The sequence below is a fragment of the Chaetomium globosum genome, genomic scaffold (genome assembly GCF_000143365.1).
Source record: "Chaetomium globosum CBS 148.51 scaffold_2 genomic scaffold, whole genome shotgun sequence".
Lineage (NCBI taxonomy): Eukaryota > Fungi > Ascomycota > Sordariomycetes > Sordariales > Chaetomiaceae > Chaetomium > Chaetomium globosum.
The window spans coordinates 2,215,144-2,230,131 of record NT_165977.1 but is presented as its reverse complement, the minus strand read 5'-3'; the positions used below and the strand labels follow the sequence as shown (position 1 = coordinate 2,230,131).

The 14,988-nt window shown below is 58.4% G+C and overlaps 5 protein-coding genes across 5 annotated transcripts; 3 read left to right on the top strand and 2 right to left on the bottom strand.

Annotated features, from left to right (window-relative positions):
• Positions 1–2,649: 2,649 nt before the first annotated feature.
• On the bottom strand, positions 2,650–2,877 carry CHGG_02837 (uncharacterized protein; the record flags this gene model as incomplete). Its single annotated transcript, XM_001229352.1, has 1 exon — positions 2,650–2,877. One exon carries the CDS (start codon positions 2,875–2,877, stop codon positions 2,650–2,652), a length of 228 nt encoding a protein of 75 aa, XP_001229353.1.
• Positions 2,878–3,566: 689 nt separating this feature from the next.
• Positions 3,567–5,546, top strand: CHGG_02836 (uncharacterized protein; the record flags this gene model as incomplete). The annotated part of the gene is made up of 2 exons (XM_001229351.1): positions 3,567–4,122; positions 4,357–5,546. 2 exons carry the CDS (start codon positions 3,567–3,569, stop codon positions 5,544–5,546), a joined length of 1,746 nt encoding a protein of 581 aa, XP_001229352.1.
• Positions 5,547–7,694: 2,148 nt separating this feature from the next.
• Positions 7,695–10,694, top strand: CHGG_02835 (uncharacterized protein; the record flags this gene model as incomplete). The annotated part of the gene is made up of 4 exons (XM_001229350.1): positions 7,695–8,617; positions 8,805–9,619; positions 9,684–10,454; positions 10,513–10,694. 4 exons carry the CDS (start codon positions 7,695–7,697, stop codon positions 10,692–10,694), a joined length of 2,691 nt encoding a protein of 896 aa, XP_001229351.1.
• Positions 10,695–10,759: 65 nt separating this feature from the next.
• On the bottom strand, positions 10,760–13,276 carry CHGG_02834 (uncharacterized protein; the record flags this gene model as incomplete). Its single annotated transcript, XM_001229349.1, has 1 exon — positions 10,760–13,276. The coding sequence occupies one exon, from the start codon at positions 13,274–13,276 to the stop codon at positions 10,760–10,762; it is 2,517 nt and encodes an 838-aa protein (XP_001229350.1).
• A 398-nt stretch (positions 13,277–13,674) lies between these two features.
• CHGG_02833 (uncharacterized protein) lies at positions 13,675–14,898 on the top strand (the record flags this gene model as incomplete). Its single annotated transcript, XM_001229348.1, has 1 exon — positions 13,675–14,898. The coding sequence occupies one exon, from the start codon at positions 13,675–13,677 to the stop codon at positions 14,896–14,898; it is 1,224 nt and encodes a 407-aa protein (XP_001229349.1).
• Between the last annotated feature and the right edge of the window lie 90 nt (positions 14,899–14,988).

Below are 14,988 nucleotides of genomic sequence, written 5' to 3'. Positions count from 1 at the left end.
CTCCAACACAGTGGACAGGAAACTGGCCTGGATCCGCAACGCGCAGGGGCCAAATCCGCCAAGAGGAGCGGGGTCTCATGTATGGGCCAGGTACCGGTACATGCCTTCGTTGATGGTTCAAGCCAACCGGAAAGAGTCTTGCCCAGCCCCAGCACTTGCAGAAGAACATCATCAGAGTGGACGGCCGGAGTCTTCGGCTTCGAATCTGGGGAAAGAAAGGCCCGAGAAAGATGTGTTACACTGAGGAAGTCTCGCTTGTTTCCAAACTCGGCGGCAGAACCGAGAGAGGGCCCAACAAGTGCTGCCAATGAGTTCCGTTTCCGTTTGAGCTGCGGCGGACACGCTGAGCTGCCGACAGTTGAATGGATACCCGGAGAGCAAGTGATGATCAGCTGTGTAGAAATGAGATCCATCCCACATCCACCGGAAACCACTTGGGATGTTGTTTACCGCACATCCAGGCAAACTAAATAAACGGGCTTGCAAGTGAGCTGCACGTGGGGGACGCGATGCGGTGGTTGATGCGTGGGGAGAGGGCCCGGGGCTTGTGAGTCGTGGGATGCCAAACAAGCTTTGATGCTCGTGAGCGGGCTCCTCGTGTGTGAAGTGATAGTGGCTCAGAAAATAGCGCCAAACTGCTGGGTGCTTGTGATTGACGTGGCATGGTTGCCTCATGGCTCATGGCTAGTTGCCGCTTGGTAGCGCTTGCCTGCCTTGTGCTCAATGTCAAATCCTCCGGGTGTACATACCGAGATTTTCGTATAACGTCACGTAAAAGAGGTAGCTCGTAAGGTACCCAAGCTATCAAAATGAATTTTGTGGTGGGCGGCTGTCTTTGCATCACGAGAAACTGGGGGCCAAGGCGCCTCGCCTGTGGTCGTGCCCTGTCACATTGCGATTTGGGGGGGTTCCTGCCGCGTCACTGACAGAGGCGCACTTTAAGTGGTTGCATGGAGGGGCTTTGACGCCTTCCTCGCACCTTCCGAGTGGACGTTGGACCAGGCCTAACAGAGTTTTCTTCTTTTCCCGTCTTTCTGAGTGGTCACCTCGTTTGTGATCGACAAGCTGCTCATTTTTGCAACAGCTTCTCGGCTGTTTCATGTTTCTTTGCGCACAACCGCCGGGCAGCTGCAACCTCCATCGGAGGGGGAGGGGCATCATCGGGCTGACGGACTACGAATAACTAGTCGGAGGTCGACATTGGCTGCCGAAGATGCAAAACATGTGGTCTCGTGCTTCTCTCATCACCACACCCGAAGCGCAGTTCGCAGTTTTACCGCCGATGGAGTCCGCGAGCGATGGTGCTCATGCTGTGCTGTTGACACCGGCGCCTCGCGATTGCATTATCTCGACAATAATAACGGCGGTTCATTTACCGACGATCTCATTTATTTTCTCCCCGTTTCCATTTTGGCTACTGACGGATTTAGAACGTCGAGATAGGAAAGCAGCCATTTATGGATCTTACGCACCCAATCTGGGACGCATCGATAAATAAAGAAGCGTGATTTCCTGGAAACAGCACGAACCCCGAGCCAACTTAATGCTATTCTCAAGTTGAGCGAGCATGATTCGCTCCGTGTCTCTTCTTCCCCATCCCGATGCCTGGGTCGTGTGTTCTTACTGCGTTTCAAACGGGCACAGAGCATAATGAAGTTGCGGCAGCGCATTCAGTCCCGCACCTCGCTACCTGACGATCCATGACGACGGGTCGTGCGAGGCAACCAAGATGGCTGTGATCGGCTCGAATCAACCGCTCTGATCCGTGGCTGTTGCGTGCCGACGGCGGTCGTCACGATCGACACGACAGGCGGCGCAACGCCCAGTCTCTTGAGCACTTGTGATGCAGAAGGGTGGCCTCTCGGGGTGTTCGTACCTTGCAGCGCTGCAGCCATCTGCGGTTGCTACTGGTCGGTGGGGAGGAACGGACAGATGTGACCTGACGCGGTGCAGCGAATGGGTGTGCCCGACTACTGGTCAACACCGCGCCTCGGTCAGAGTCTTCTGTGCAAGTTGAGTGTGGAGGAACGCCTTGGTGGCCGGTTTAACCTATCAGAGCTTCGGAGGCCATCACGGCCGGCTTTATGCATTTGCTCGCTTCTTCCTGTTGGCCAGCGGCCATGCACTGCGCCCGCTTGACGGCGAAAAAGCCCAGTTGGGTGTACGACTTTGTGTGATTTTTTTGGGGGGCAATCCTGCTTCGTCTGGATTGGAAACTTGGTCGCTGCCACTCGCAAGTCCCAACGAAGCGACGGCATGCAGCCAACAGCTGCAATATGGACACTCAGATGTCGCGGACTGGTGTATCGCACTCTTCCAATTCCAGTGTTGCGACATGTATTCTCACTCGCTACTTGCGGGACCCGAAAACAGCCGCCACTCGGCGCATTCCACGACTGGCGAGACACAACTCCACAAGGCAGCTCTCGCATCCCAAGGTGGAGGTCGTCGAGAAGAGCGAGCCAGCGACCAGCGGTGCGGGACAGACAGGCGTGCTAGGCCTCTTCAACCACACGCTTGGAAAGGACCCAAGGAAGAAAGCTCTTGGCTGGTTTGTGCGGGCACCGCCCGCCGCTTGCATTTACTTGGTGGGTCAATGTACTATCAGTTCAGTGGTACTTCCGAGGGCATGGCCGAACCAGTCCCGATTTAGAACTTTGTGCTAATCGCTGCGCCATCCTCCACTGAGAAATCCACCCATCTGATGTTGCCTCTCCACCTTGCCCCAGACATGCAGACAGGGGTCTCAAGCACCAGTGGGCCAGTCCCGGAGGGGCCTGTGGCCTCCTGGTCCTGGCCCTTGTCGAATCCAAGCGAGACGGCGTGGACATGGGGTGGGCTCCCGGCCGGCCAGCCAGTCGAGCCACCATCGGCCATTGCGACCTCTCCGCCGTTGATCTGGGGTGGGTTGGAGGGAGCGTCTTGTACATATCCGCCAGGGCTTCCCTTCTCCGACCTCCCAGGTTCCTCTCCACACGGGCAGATCTGTCGACCTAGACGCGTGATCCCCTCTTTCTTCTTGCTTCAGCTGTCGGTTCTTGTTTCTTTCCGGTCTCGAGCCTTTTCGGAATCTATTTCCTGTCCTTCTTTTACAGCAACTCAGTCTCCAACCGAAACCCTCCCTCACCATATTCCCATCCCTCCTTCTCGACTTCCATGCAACGATAGCAGAGTCACCGACAAGAGATAGGAAGTGGGCATTGCAGTGTGATAATAGGCGAGACAAGTCACTCAGACGAGTCCATGTACACCAACCCTCGAGCACCTCTAAACTGGCTAGTTGTTTGATCCCACGATCACAACTGCCATCCATTCCTTACTAGCGGAACCGAACCACACCATCTTTAGGCCACAGCCCACACACGACGTTTGCGACGACAACTGTACAACTACCCCCATATATACCTACTTAATATTTAAGACGATAGCGAGACAAGCGAGAGGAACACAACATCCGCATCACCAACGACACAATACACACAGGACAGGTTGGTGGCAGCTGTAACCCGGGACTGCCACGGGGCTGCCATGGCTAACAGCAACGAGCAGCATCAGAGATGGACACCATGATGACAGCCCACCCGAACGGCCCGGCGTTTTACTTTTACAGCCCGGATATGAACCCGGAGAGCCGGCAACACGGCCGCTTCATCCCGCAACAACACCAACTTCACCAGCACCACCAGCACCACCAGCAGCACCCGGCGATGCAGCAGATGTCCATGCTCCCGGTCGTGGCCCCGCTGCCCTCGACACCCGTCTACTCGCGGCCCGGCTCGTCTTCCTCGCAGCCGCCGCTTCTGCCCAAGGGTTTCGGCAGCGTCCCCATCCTGCCGTCGACGCTGACGCCCGTGGCATCCCCGATGCCCATTGCCCCCAAGCCGACGATCGTGCTGGACACGGAGCTGTGCGAGGCCGAGGGGCTCTACTCCCCGTCGACCCCGCCGCTCTCGTCCTCGGGCAGTGCCATCAGCAGCCCTGGCAGCTGTGACATGCTGCAGACCCCGCTGAACCCCATGTTCTCGGGGCTCGATGGCAAGGAATCGTGTGGCATGGACGGCGCGCTCGAGAGCTTCCCCAGCCTCGACTGGTCCGCATGCGCATCACCCCCATTGACGCCTGGTAAGCTTGCCTTTTTTTTTTTTGCCCTTTCTTCCCATATTTTTTTTTTCTCCTGTGGCTTTTTTTTTTTTTTTTTTTTTTGTGACTGGTTCGAAATGTGAAATTTGTCCCGCTGTTTTCAACAGAGAAGAGATTGGTTCACATGTTTCGTGCATTGTTGTTATTTCGGTATCGATTGCATGTTGCAACACTAAGAAATTGGGACGAACCTGAACACTAACACGGTCACAACAGTGTACCTCCCGGCCCAAGCACAGCTGTCTAAAATTGCCCCTCTCAACACACAGGCTTGCGACCTCCTCTCTCCCGCATCCTCGTGCCCCTCTCTCTCCCCTTCACCCTCTCCATACGCACGCTCCATCTCGTCGGACGATTTCTGCGACCCCAGGAATTTGACTGTGGGCACTGTCAACTCGACTCTCGCGCCTGAATTTTCTGCGCTGCCGACCCTGTGCCCCGGCGAGGACGAAGACCAAAAGTTTGTGCTCAGGGGTGCGACGCCCGCAATTTCACCCGATTCTTCGGCTTTTGAGTTCCACACTCAGCTCTGCAACACCCTCCCTTCTTTTGACGCACTCTCGGACCTCGATTCTGAGGACGATTTCGTTAACGGTCTTGTTAACTTGGGCGACTCCACCGAGGTCCACATCAGCCGATCACGTGCGAGCTCGGACGCACTCTCACTTGGCGCGTCAAGCTACCTCTGTGGTGAAGAGACGGAGGATTTCGAAGCGAGCGACGCGTTTGCTACTGACAACCTTCTCAACCTGGCCGACTCAAGCGACAACGACTCCCACAGAACAAAGCGCCAAAAGAAGAGCGACCAGCCTACCATGAGCACCGCTGCTGATTCTCAATCGGGGAGCACCCAGACCCAATCTCCTCCCAGCAATGAGGGTAGCACGGGCAATACCACCGAGGCTAAGAATGAGTCCGAGTCGAACTCGGGCTCCGAGAATGCCGGGTCGGCTCCCGTCGCCGCCCCCACCAGCCGTCGAGGACGCAAGCAGTCTCTGACCGAGGATCCCTCCAAGACATTCAGATGCGAGATCTGCTTCCGCCGGTTCCGCCGTCAGGAGCACCTCAAGCGCCATTACCGGTCGCTGCACACCCAGGACAAGCCGTTCGAGTGCGGCGACTGCGGTAAGAAGTTCTCCCGCTCTGACAACCTCGCGCAGCATGCTCGCACTCACGGTGCCGGCGCCATCGTCATGAACCTCATCGACGATCCCGATGCTATGGGCGCGGGTATGGCTGGTTACCCCCATTCCTCTATGGTGGGGGCTCCCATGACCGAGGAGGAGATCTCCCACTTTGGCAAGGTTCTCTTCCAGATCACCTCCGAGATCCCCGGCAGCGAAAGCGAGTCATCTTCGAACGAGGGCAGCGACAATGGCAAGAAGAAGCGCAAGCGGTCCGAGTAAAGCAGTCAGCTGCGCACAGCTCGTTCCGCCGCTTCGGGACGCCAACCTTCGCTTCTTTGCACACTCTTCACACAATGGCCATGGTTCACGCACTTGGAACGTGCCGTCGCCATTGATGCCCGATACGACGACCCATGATGACTTCAGCCTGGGCATGGTAAACACATCACAACCGGTGGGAAAGGTCATCAGCATACAAAGGGGGGATCACTCCATTTCGAAACGCCGGCATGACCAGGGAATTGGTTTTTTTTTTTTTTTTTTTTTTTTTTCCTTCACAGCCGGCGCCTTTACTGCACCCTTGGTAGGGGTGGCAGGGGTAAAATTTACCACAAGGCAAAGCGAGTAAAGGTCCATCTATTTCTGTTTCGGCATTTTGCGCATATTTCATCGACTCCTTGCGCATTGTACCATCACCGTTTCGGCTCATCATACTCTGCTGGCATCTCACCGCCGCATCATGAGAGGAAGGTATCGATCTACACAGGACGGGAGGGGAGGGCAGCGGTTGTTTTCAGGGTTCTTTTTCAATATTTTTGTCATTTGCACTGCCCCCAGCCCCCTTTTACCATATCTGTTTCGGGTTCTCTACACTCGTTGTAATTGTACAGCACAGGCGGAGCGACAGGCTCAACCCGCCAAGGCTCTGGGACAAACTTGACCTTTTCAGTGCTTAGTTTTCTTCTGGTGGGAAAAAAAGAAGGGTCTCAGTCCCTTTTGGTGGGTTAGTCCGTGTGGGGTGGTGTTGTATGTTTAGCTTTTCAAGGCGGACTTGTTTTCCCCTTTCAACGACTAGCTGTCTTCTCGCTGCCCAAGCTCTCGGAATTGTGAGCTATCAAGGTGGATTGTATGGATGGAGTTGGGTGATGTGCAGGTCACAGATCGGCGAGACAGATAGGTTCCTAGCTTTGCGTGTTGAAACATGGGATTGCACACAATGTACATCAATTCAACCAAGTACTTTTTACTTTTTGTGCACACAATAACTCATGCTTTTCCCATGTGTGATGAAATGGGCAAATTACCTTAGTGGGCGCCACCGGAGGGACTCCTCATGCCGCATTTTCCGCTTTTGCCGTTGTTTGACACCTTTCTTTTGTCATTCATCACTAACCGTCAACGGCTTGGGCAATGGGATCCAGACTTGAATGGCTTGAATGGCTTGAATGGCTTGAATGGCTCCCGCCGTCTGGGCACGTGTGGATCGATGGGGCCACTGAGACAGATCTACGAGCTTAGTCTTCTGCATGGGGCAGTCACTTGCAACGCCATCTTTCAAAATGGTCTGTGTTGCTCTTGCCTTCGGCCCACGTTTGGGGGCTCATGGCTGCCGGACCGGACGATCTGTCTCGAAGCAGCAAGCACTTAGCTGCCCGACAAGACGGTGTCTTCCCGTTCGTGTCGTTGATGGCAAACTCTCATGCGGGTCCCATGTTCTTTTTTTGCATCCTCTCATTTGCTCTCTCTTCCCAAAACAATCAAACATTCCAATTCCACTTTTTTTCTTCCAAACGTCTCGTCACAGCCAAGAACGTCCAATGGTCACCGACAGACACCGGTGGCCTCGGGTGGCTCCGGCAGAGGAAATTGGCTAGTTAGACCCCCAGAAGTTCTAACTTTCCTCAGGTTACATCTCTGGCCTCTGTTCTGTCTGCGTGCCCTGACAGTTGGAGATGGAACCATGAGCCCGGAGCGGCCCCACTTCCCACGGTGTGCTAGCGGCCGCAAAGGCCCATGCAACTCTCCACCGAAATCAATCGATGGTCTGCCATATTCGGCCTTGGTTGACCCCCAGATGAGAAATTCGAGACCATTCAACGGCAACAGTTTTCCGGTTACATGAACTAATGACTCGCCAATCTAGCCGAACCACCGTATTTGTTCGTCGGCAGTTGTGGAACTCGTGAAGAACATTCCGGGCTTTCCATACGAAGGGAAAGGACACGAAGGAAGAGCTCAGCCAATATCTGCCAATATCGTTTGATAGCTTGTCGAAACGAGCACTCGTGTCTCCACGCGCGGGACGACCCGGTGTGGGTGTCCCTGCTTCAGCCGTGCCAGTTCAGGAACTTCCGGGTTGTTAGCGAGTTTATTCCTCACTGTGGCGGAGCGACGAGGAGTGCCCAAGAACCTTGACGGTAGGCCACGATGGCGTCCAACCAGACCGACGGGCTGAACGTGATTGCCCTGGTGTCCGGTGGCAAAGACAGCTTTTTCTCACTCCTCCACTGCCAGGCCAACGGGCACCGCATCGTTGCTCTCGCCAATTTGCACCCGATACTACCACAGCAGCTGTCTGGGCCCCACGATGATACCTCACACACCCTGGCCGCCACAGCTTCCGTTGCCCCAGCGGCCAGTACCGCCATCTCGGCCCCGGGACTCATGTCAACCCCTGCCGGTGTGCTGCACCAAGGTTCGGACAAGGGTGGGCGTCCCCCCGCCGCCGTTGTGCCGGGTCATGAAGGTGGGGTGGCTGGAAATGAAATGGTCCCCGAAGCAGATGAGGATGAACGGGACCTCAACAGCTTCATGTACCAGACGGTGGGCCACCAGGTGATCCCTCTCTATGCCGAGGCTACAGGCATCCCGCTATACCGCCGGGCAATCACCGGCGGTGCTACCCAGCACGGAAAGGACTATTCCCATCACCGGACCAGCCAAACCACCCCTGCCGCCGGGCACAACTCCGGCGCCGGTGGAGGCTCGGTGGGTGGGGCTTCCGGGCTGGATCATGGCCGCGAGGAGGAGGCCGAGGGCGCTGGCGGCGACGAGACCGAGTCCATGGTCCCGCTGCTCCTGGCCATCAAGAAGGCGCACCCGGAGGCCAACGCCCTCTGTGCCGGCGCCATCCTCAGCACCTACCAGCGCACCCGCGTCGAGTCGGTGGCAACCCGCCTCGGGCTGACTCCCCTGGCCTATCTATGGAAATACCCCGTGCTCCCGGCCCCGCCGGGCCCCGCGGACCCCATCGCCGGGTCTGATGCCCAGCTGCTCGATGACATGGCGGCGGCGGGCGTGGAGGCCCGCATCATCAAGGTGGCGAGCGGCGGCCTGGATGATGCCTTCTTGTGGACCAATGTTGCAAGCGCCGCTCGGCAAGAACAGGATTGCTCGGGCGATGCGGCGCTTTGGGGCCGCTGAGACGGGCGCCGTGATCGGGGAAGGGGGCGAGTTTGAGACGCTTGTGCTGGATGGGCCGGCCGCGCTTTTTAAGAAGCGGATTGTGGTTGATGAAGGGGACCGGCGTGTGGTTAGGGAGGGTGGCGGGAGTGCCTGGCTTAGCTTGCGGGATGCGAGGTTGGAGGATAAAGGGGATGAGTCGGGTACTACAGGTGCAGCTGGGGGGAGGGTCAGGGTGCCTGATCTGCTTGATGACAAGTTTGTTGGCGTGATGAATGCGTTGTCTTTGCCTGGCACGGATGGCCCTCTCCAGTCAAGTCCGGATGGGGAGGTCGAGTTTCCCTCTCGGCCTGGGACTCTTCAGCCGCCTACGACTGAAAGGCTTCAGCAGTGGTCTTTCGTCGGTAGCAAGTCCGATTCCGTGGAAGCAGACACTCATTCCATTGTCGAGCAAGTTCGTGAGCGGCTCCAGCAACAAGGCCTCCCGCCGTCCGCCCTCCTCAGCGCCACAGTTATCCTCCGCCGTATGGCCGACTTTCCCGCCGTTAACAGTGTCTATGGCACACTATTCGACGCACCCAACCCGCCCTCGAGAGTTACTATTTCCTGCGGCGACGCTGCAGCCGCAAATATTACCGTCCACCTGACCGTTCACACGGCCCTCCGGCCGAACCAGCGCCAGGGCCTACACGTGCAATCGCGCTCGTACTGGGCACCCGCCAACATCGGGCCTTATAGCCAGGCCATTTCCATCCCGGTGTCGAGTCTCGGGGGATCTGGTGATTTGGATGCTTCTTCCGGCGTGAGACTAGTCAGCATCGCCGGCCAGATCCCACTTATCCCCGCCACCATGGCGCTGCCGGCCGGCAGCAACAACGGCAGAGAGGATACACTACCGCTGCAACTTTCTCTCTCCCTCCAGCACCTCTGGAGAATAGGCATCGAGATGGGTGTACAGTGGTGGACCAGCGCCGTGGCCTACTTCCCGGCATCCCTTCCCCATGACGGTGGAAGACGACGGCGAGAAAAAGAAGAGCGAGATGCGCTCCAAAGCGATATTAGCCTCCCAAGCCTGGACAGCAGCACACACACCCAACCCCACCAACAGCGACGACGACGACGACGATGACGAAAACGGCCCAGACCTCTGGGACCGCCGCTACAACCCAGCCTACATGACCTTTGCCTCGGGTCCCAACGGCGACGGCACCACCAGCTCCTCTTCCATCCCATCCTTACCCGACCGCTCAGTCCTTGCGACCCCGCGCACACCGTCCGGGGAACCGCCGGCCGTAACGCCGCCGCTGTTTGTTGCTGAGGTCGACGCCCTCCCGCGCGCCGCCGGGGTCGAGTGGCATGCCCATTTGGGCGTGGCGCGCGCTGCTGAGGGGAGTGTGCGTGTCCGCCGTTGTGCGTCGGGGTGCCCCGGGGTGGCGGTGGCGCAGGTTGTTGTTGATGGCTCTGCTTCTGGGTCTGGGTCTGGGTCTGGGTTTGGGAGTGGAGATGAAGATGGGGAGGGGGAGGGAGGACGAGGGGGAGAAAGCCGCGGGGTGCGGTTTGTGCAGACGGTTGTGGCGGAACGGTGGGGCGGCGAGGAGGGGGGTCGTGGTGGTGGTGGTGGTGTGGTGGTGCATGGTGATGTTGCGAGGGGGGCGTTGGAACAGTTGGGAAGGGCTGGTTCTAGTTCTGAATCTAGTGAAGAGGTGCTAGCGGTTGTAGTGAGCTATGTGGATGCGACGGTGTTGACGGCGGGCGGTAGTGAGGGGGTTGGGCCGGTCGTGCCGTGTAAGTCGCTGTGGGACGGCAGTGGGGAAAGGTTGGCGGCTGTGACGGTGTATCAGAGTGTGTTTGAGTGATCGGGTCTCTGGAGTGGGAGTCTATCAGGATGCGAGAAACCGCCCAGCCAGTCGTCCTAGATATATGGGGTGGCGGAAGGGCGAGCCCGCACTTAGAGGTCGAAGTAACCTTTGCACTGAGAACAAGAAACAGCTGCCCCTCAACTCGTGTCTGCTGCGGTGGGTTTGATCTCAACGTATGCGATGGTACGCGATTGGAGTGGCCATAATACATTTTATTGTACATACATACATCTACATGGGCCCCAGCCCCAGCCCAGCCATCTGCTTGTCCAGCTTACTGTGCTTGGCGATCTCGTCGGCGTCCTTCTTGACAACAATATCGTACACGCCCATCTCCTCGGCGGCCTCCTCCAGCAGCGGGCGCACCTCTTCCGGGTCCATGTTCTGGGCGCCCGCCCGAAGCAAGATCAGCTTCTCGAGCACGTCGCGCAGCTCGTCGATCTTTTCCTCCTCGGTCATCTCGACGCCCGGGTGGCCGCGCCGGATCAGCTCCATGCGGTGCTTCTTCATGAGCGTCTCGATGGTGCGGCGGCCGCCCACCAGGCGCGCCATGTTGCTCTTGGTCTTGACCTGCAGCGACCCGGCGCCCGAGGCCATCTCGATGAGCAGGGCCTCGGGCGGGTGGAAGGCGAAGAGGGCCTGCATGGCGCGCGCGGCCACGACCATGCCGCGGAAGTCCTTGGCCTTGAGCAGGCTGAAGAGCACGGTGCGCGGCAGCTGCGCGAAGATGTCGGGCGAGTCGAACGTCCACTCGGCGCGCACCATGTCGCGGAAGAAGGCCCGCGCCGTGGTGATGTCCTGCTTGGCGAGGTCGGGGTCGCGCTGGATGAGGCGGTTGACCGAGAGGGTGTTGAAGAGGGTGAGGAAGGTGTGCCCGTCGGGCCGGATGTGCTGCTCCTCGGTCATGGCGCGGTAGAGGTTGACGGCCTCGGCGGCGTCGCCGTTTTGCGAGTAGGACCGGATGACCTGGTTCATGAGGAAGCTGGTCGGGCCGATCTTGGCTTGCTGGAGGACCTCGAAGAGCTCCTGGAGGCGGCTGTGAAGCCTGCGAGAGCAGTAGTTTTCTGCGAGGATGGAAAATGTCTCGGCGGTGGCGCGAGTTCGGCAGATGAATTCTGGCCGCTCGACGGCGGCTTGCTCGGTAATGGAGGGGCCGGGGACGGTATGGAACTTGATGATACCCTCTTGCTCCCGCAACTTGACGTAGTCTAAACGAACCTGGATCATGCTCCATGCTAGGGCCTCGGCCTTCTCAACGTTCTCAGCCGACCCTGACCTCAACCAGGCGCCGATGAGGCCGTTGAGTTGGATGGGCGCCGGGGTTATCCCCTTGTCCTGTACATACACGACAACTTTATAGGCGCCCTCCAGGTCGCCTGCCCCGATGAGCCGTTTCAGCCACTTGCCGATGAAGAAGTGGTTGCCCACTGCCAAGGGCAACTTCATCTTCCCTCGGACGTCGATGGCGCGCGAGAACATCATGTCAACGAAGACCTGTAGGGCATACTCGACGCAGTCGGACGTGAGGAACACGGTGATTACCTCGTCGTAGTCTTCGATCGTCATGGTCTCTCCAAGGAGAGTGCGCATTTGTGTGTACGTCTCCCAGGCCTGCTCAAGGGTTGACTTTGTCGCCCCCAATGCCCGGATGATGGGGAGAAGAATGCGGGGCTCGGGTGGTTGCGAGGATTTAAGAAGGGTGTCGGCGGCTCTCTGTGCCCGTTCTGTGTCCCCGTACAAACAGTACATACGGACGCCGAGCTCCCAGTATTTTTTGAAGGTCTCGGGCTGCGACCCGAGCGTGACAACGCCCTTCTTCCAAGCCTCGATGGCCTCCTCCTCCCAGCCCTCAATAAACATGGCTTCTATGGCGAGAAGCTGTTGCGAATCCCGCAAAGGCACGCCGGCAGCCTGCATGTCCCTTGCGAGTATGTAAATGTGCTGCATGCGGTTGGGGTTCTCAACGCCTTCCCCTTCCCATGACAGAGTCATCCACAGGAAATTCCACACTTCCTGCGGCACGTTGTGCCAGGCCGACGACAGGCTTTTCCTCGCCGCCGAGTAATACTTCCAGCAGTCTGCCAGGTCCTTGGGCCTTGGGATGCCGCCCTTGACCACGCTATCTCGGGCGAGGAAGGTGTTTAGGTTGTACACGTGCCGTTGGCGCAACCCACTGAAGCCCAGGATCCGCATCATCCCATATGCTTCTGCCTCTGGACCCATTTTCCCCTTGTACTGCACCCGGATCGTCTTCTTGAATTGGCGTCGCAACGCGTCTGCCCTTTCCTGCCCGCTTTTCCCGCCCTGTTTCTCCATGCGCTGCAGCATCTTGAGGGTGTTGATCATATCCTTCTCGAGCCCGCTAATGGCTGTCTCGATCTCGGAGTCCAAGCCGCCGGCAACCTCGCCAAATTCGTCATCGTCGCGCAGGCGCCGAATCTGCCCGGAGGCTTCCTGGTCGAAGAACTTGACGTCTAAACCGGTAGAGTCTGAGGCGGGCGGTTCGGGGCCGCGTTCGAATTCCTCGGTGAGGATGCGCTGAAGCTCTGCGGGGTTCGGGGCACCCTCGTCCTGCCGGGGCGCGCGAGGCGGTGGTGGAGTTCGTCGGGCGAGGCTTCTTGATGATGATTGTCTAGCAAGCCATGGCCGATAGGTGGTATTCAAGGGTCGTAAACTGTCAAGGCACGACTTGCAGACATAACTGCTACACCGGCTGCCGAGGTCGAGGGCGAATGTCCGAGGTGGCATTGGCAAGGCGGCATCGGCGGTTACTCTTGACGCATTCGATCAGTGAGGGGGAGGATGTAACAGATATAACAACAACCTAGGGCGGGAAGTGATAATTGGCGGGGTCGGCCTGTCTGTCTCTCGTTTGTCTCTTCGTTCAAAAGTCTTGATCTAAACCTGCAAGACCCATTCGGAACCGTTGCCCCTGCCCGCATCAGCGTCTTTTTTTATGGAGACCCTCCACCAGACACCTCTTATCAAAGCGCCAACTCTCTCGATAAGCGTCTTGGCTGCCCTGACCGCCCGGCAGAACCAGCGGACCCTCCAAAATTTCTGGAAACCTGCGGCCAGTCGATCAGCTGCAGCCCTTCCGCAGCGAATTGACTGATTGACTTTGATCAGTCACCAACACCACAACCATGTCCGGCTCAAAACCAGAATTCCTCCGATTCACAGGCCACCGCGCCTTCACCCAGAGGCTCGTCCTCTCCACGCTTACCGGCCGACCCATCCACATCTCCAAGATCCGCTCCGCCTCGCCAACCAACCCAGGCCTCGCCCCGCATGAGGTCTCCTTCCTGCGCCTGCTCGAGGCTGTCACCAACGGCAGCGTCATCGACGTCTCGTACAGCGGCACCACCATAACCTACCAGCCCGGCCTCATCACGGGCACCACCCCGGGGGCGGGCTCAGCCCTCGCCAGCGACGCCATCGAGCACGTCCTCCCAGCCACCTGCACGCGCAGCGTGACCTACTTCCTCCTCCCGCTCGCCCTGCTGGCGCCCTTCTCCAAAGCGCACATGAACGTGCGCTTCTCCGGCCCGGGCGTCATCACCTCGGGCACCTTCTCCACGGGCGACCTCTCCATCGACACCTTCCGCACCGCCGTCCTCCCGCTGTACGGGCTCTTCGGCATCCCGCCCGCGCGCATCGAGCTGCGCGTGCTGTCGCGCTCCTGCCCCGGCCCCGGTGGCCGCGGAGGTGGTGGTCTCGTCGAGTTGCGCTTTGCGAGCCAGGTGCGCCTGCCCAAGACCCTGCACCTCAACCGCCGGCCGGGACGTATCCGTCGCATTCGCGGGGTGGCTTATTGTACGGGCGTGTCGGCTAGTCATAACAATCGTATGATCACCGCTGCGAGGGGTGTGTTGAACCAGCTAGTCTCGGATGTGCATGTTGCGGCCCAGTACGACCCAGCGCCCCTGGTTGGCGAAAAGGGCAGCGCCCAGAAGAGGAAGCTGGGTATCGGGTTTGGGTTGAGTCTGGTGGCGGAGTCGAGCGCCGATGGGGTGATTTATGCGGCCGACGAGGTTGCGCCGCCCCAGGGCGGGGTGGTGCCCGAGGATATTGGCACAAGGTGCGCGTACCAGCTGCTTGAGGTTATTGCGCAGGGAGGGTGTGTGACGGGCGCCGCGGCGCCGACGGTGCTTACGTTGATGGCGATGGGGGCTGAGGATGTTGGGAGGTTGAGGCTGGGGAGGGAGGTGATGGCAAGGGAGGAGATAATAGGGCTGGCGAGGGATTTGAAGGAGTTTGGGGCGAGCAGTTGGGGGATACGGGATGCTGGCGACGATGATGGGGCGGGAGATTTGATAATATCTGTTAAGGGGACAGGCGTTGGTAATGTCGGGAGGAAAGTAGCATAGGGAATACTAAACCAAAGCTCATTTAAGGCGGGGCTGCCTACATCAAACCCTCAGGAAGCTGCATACACAGGGAACATGTTCTTGCGCACT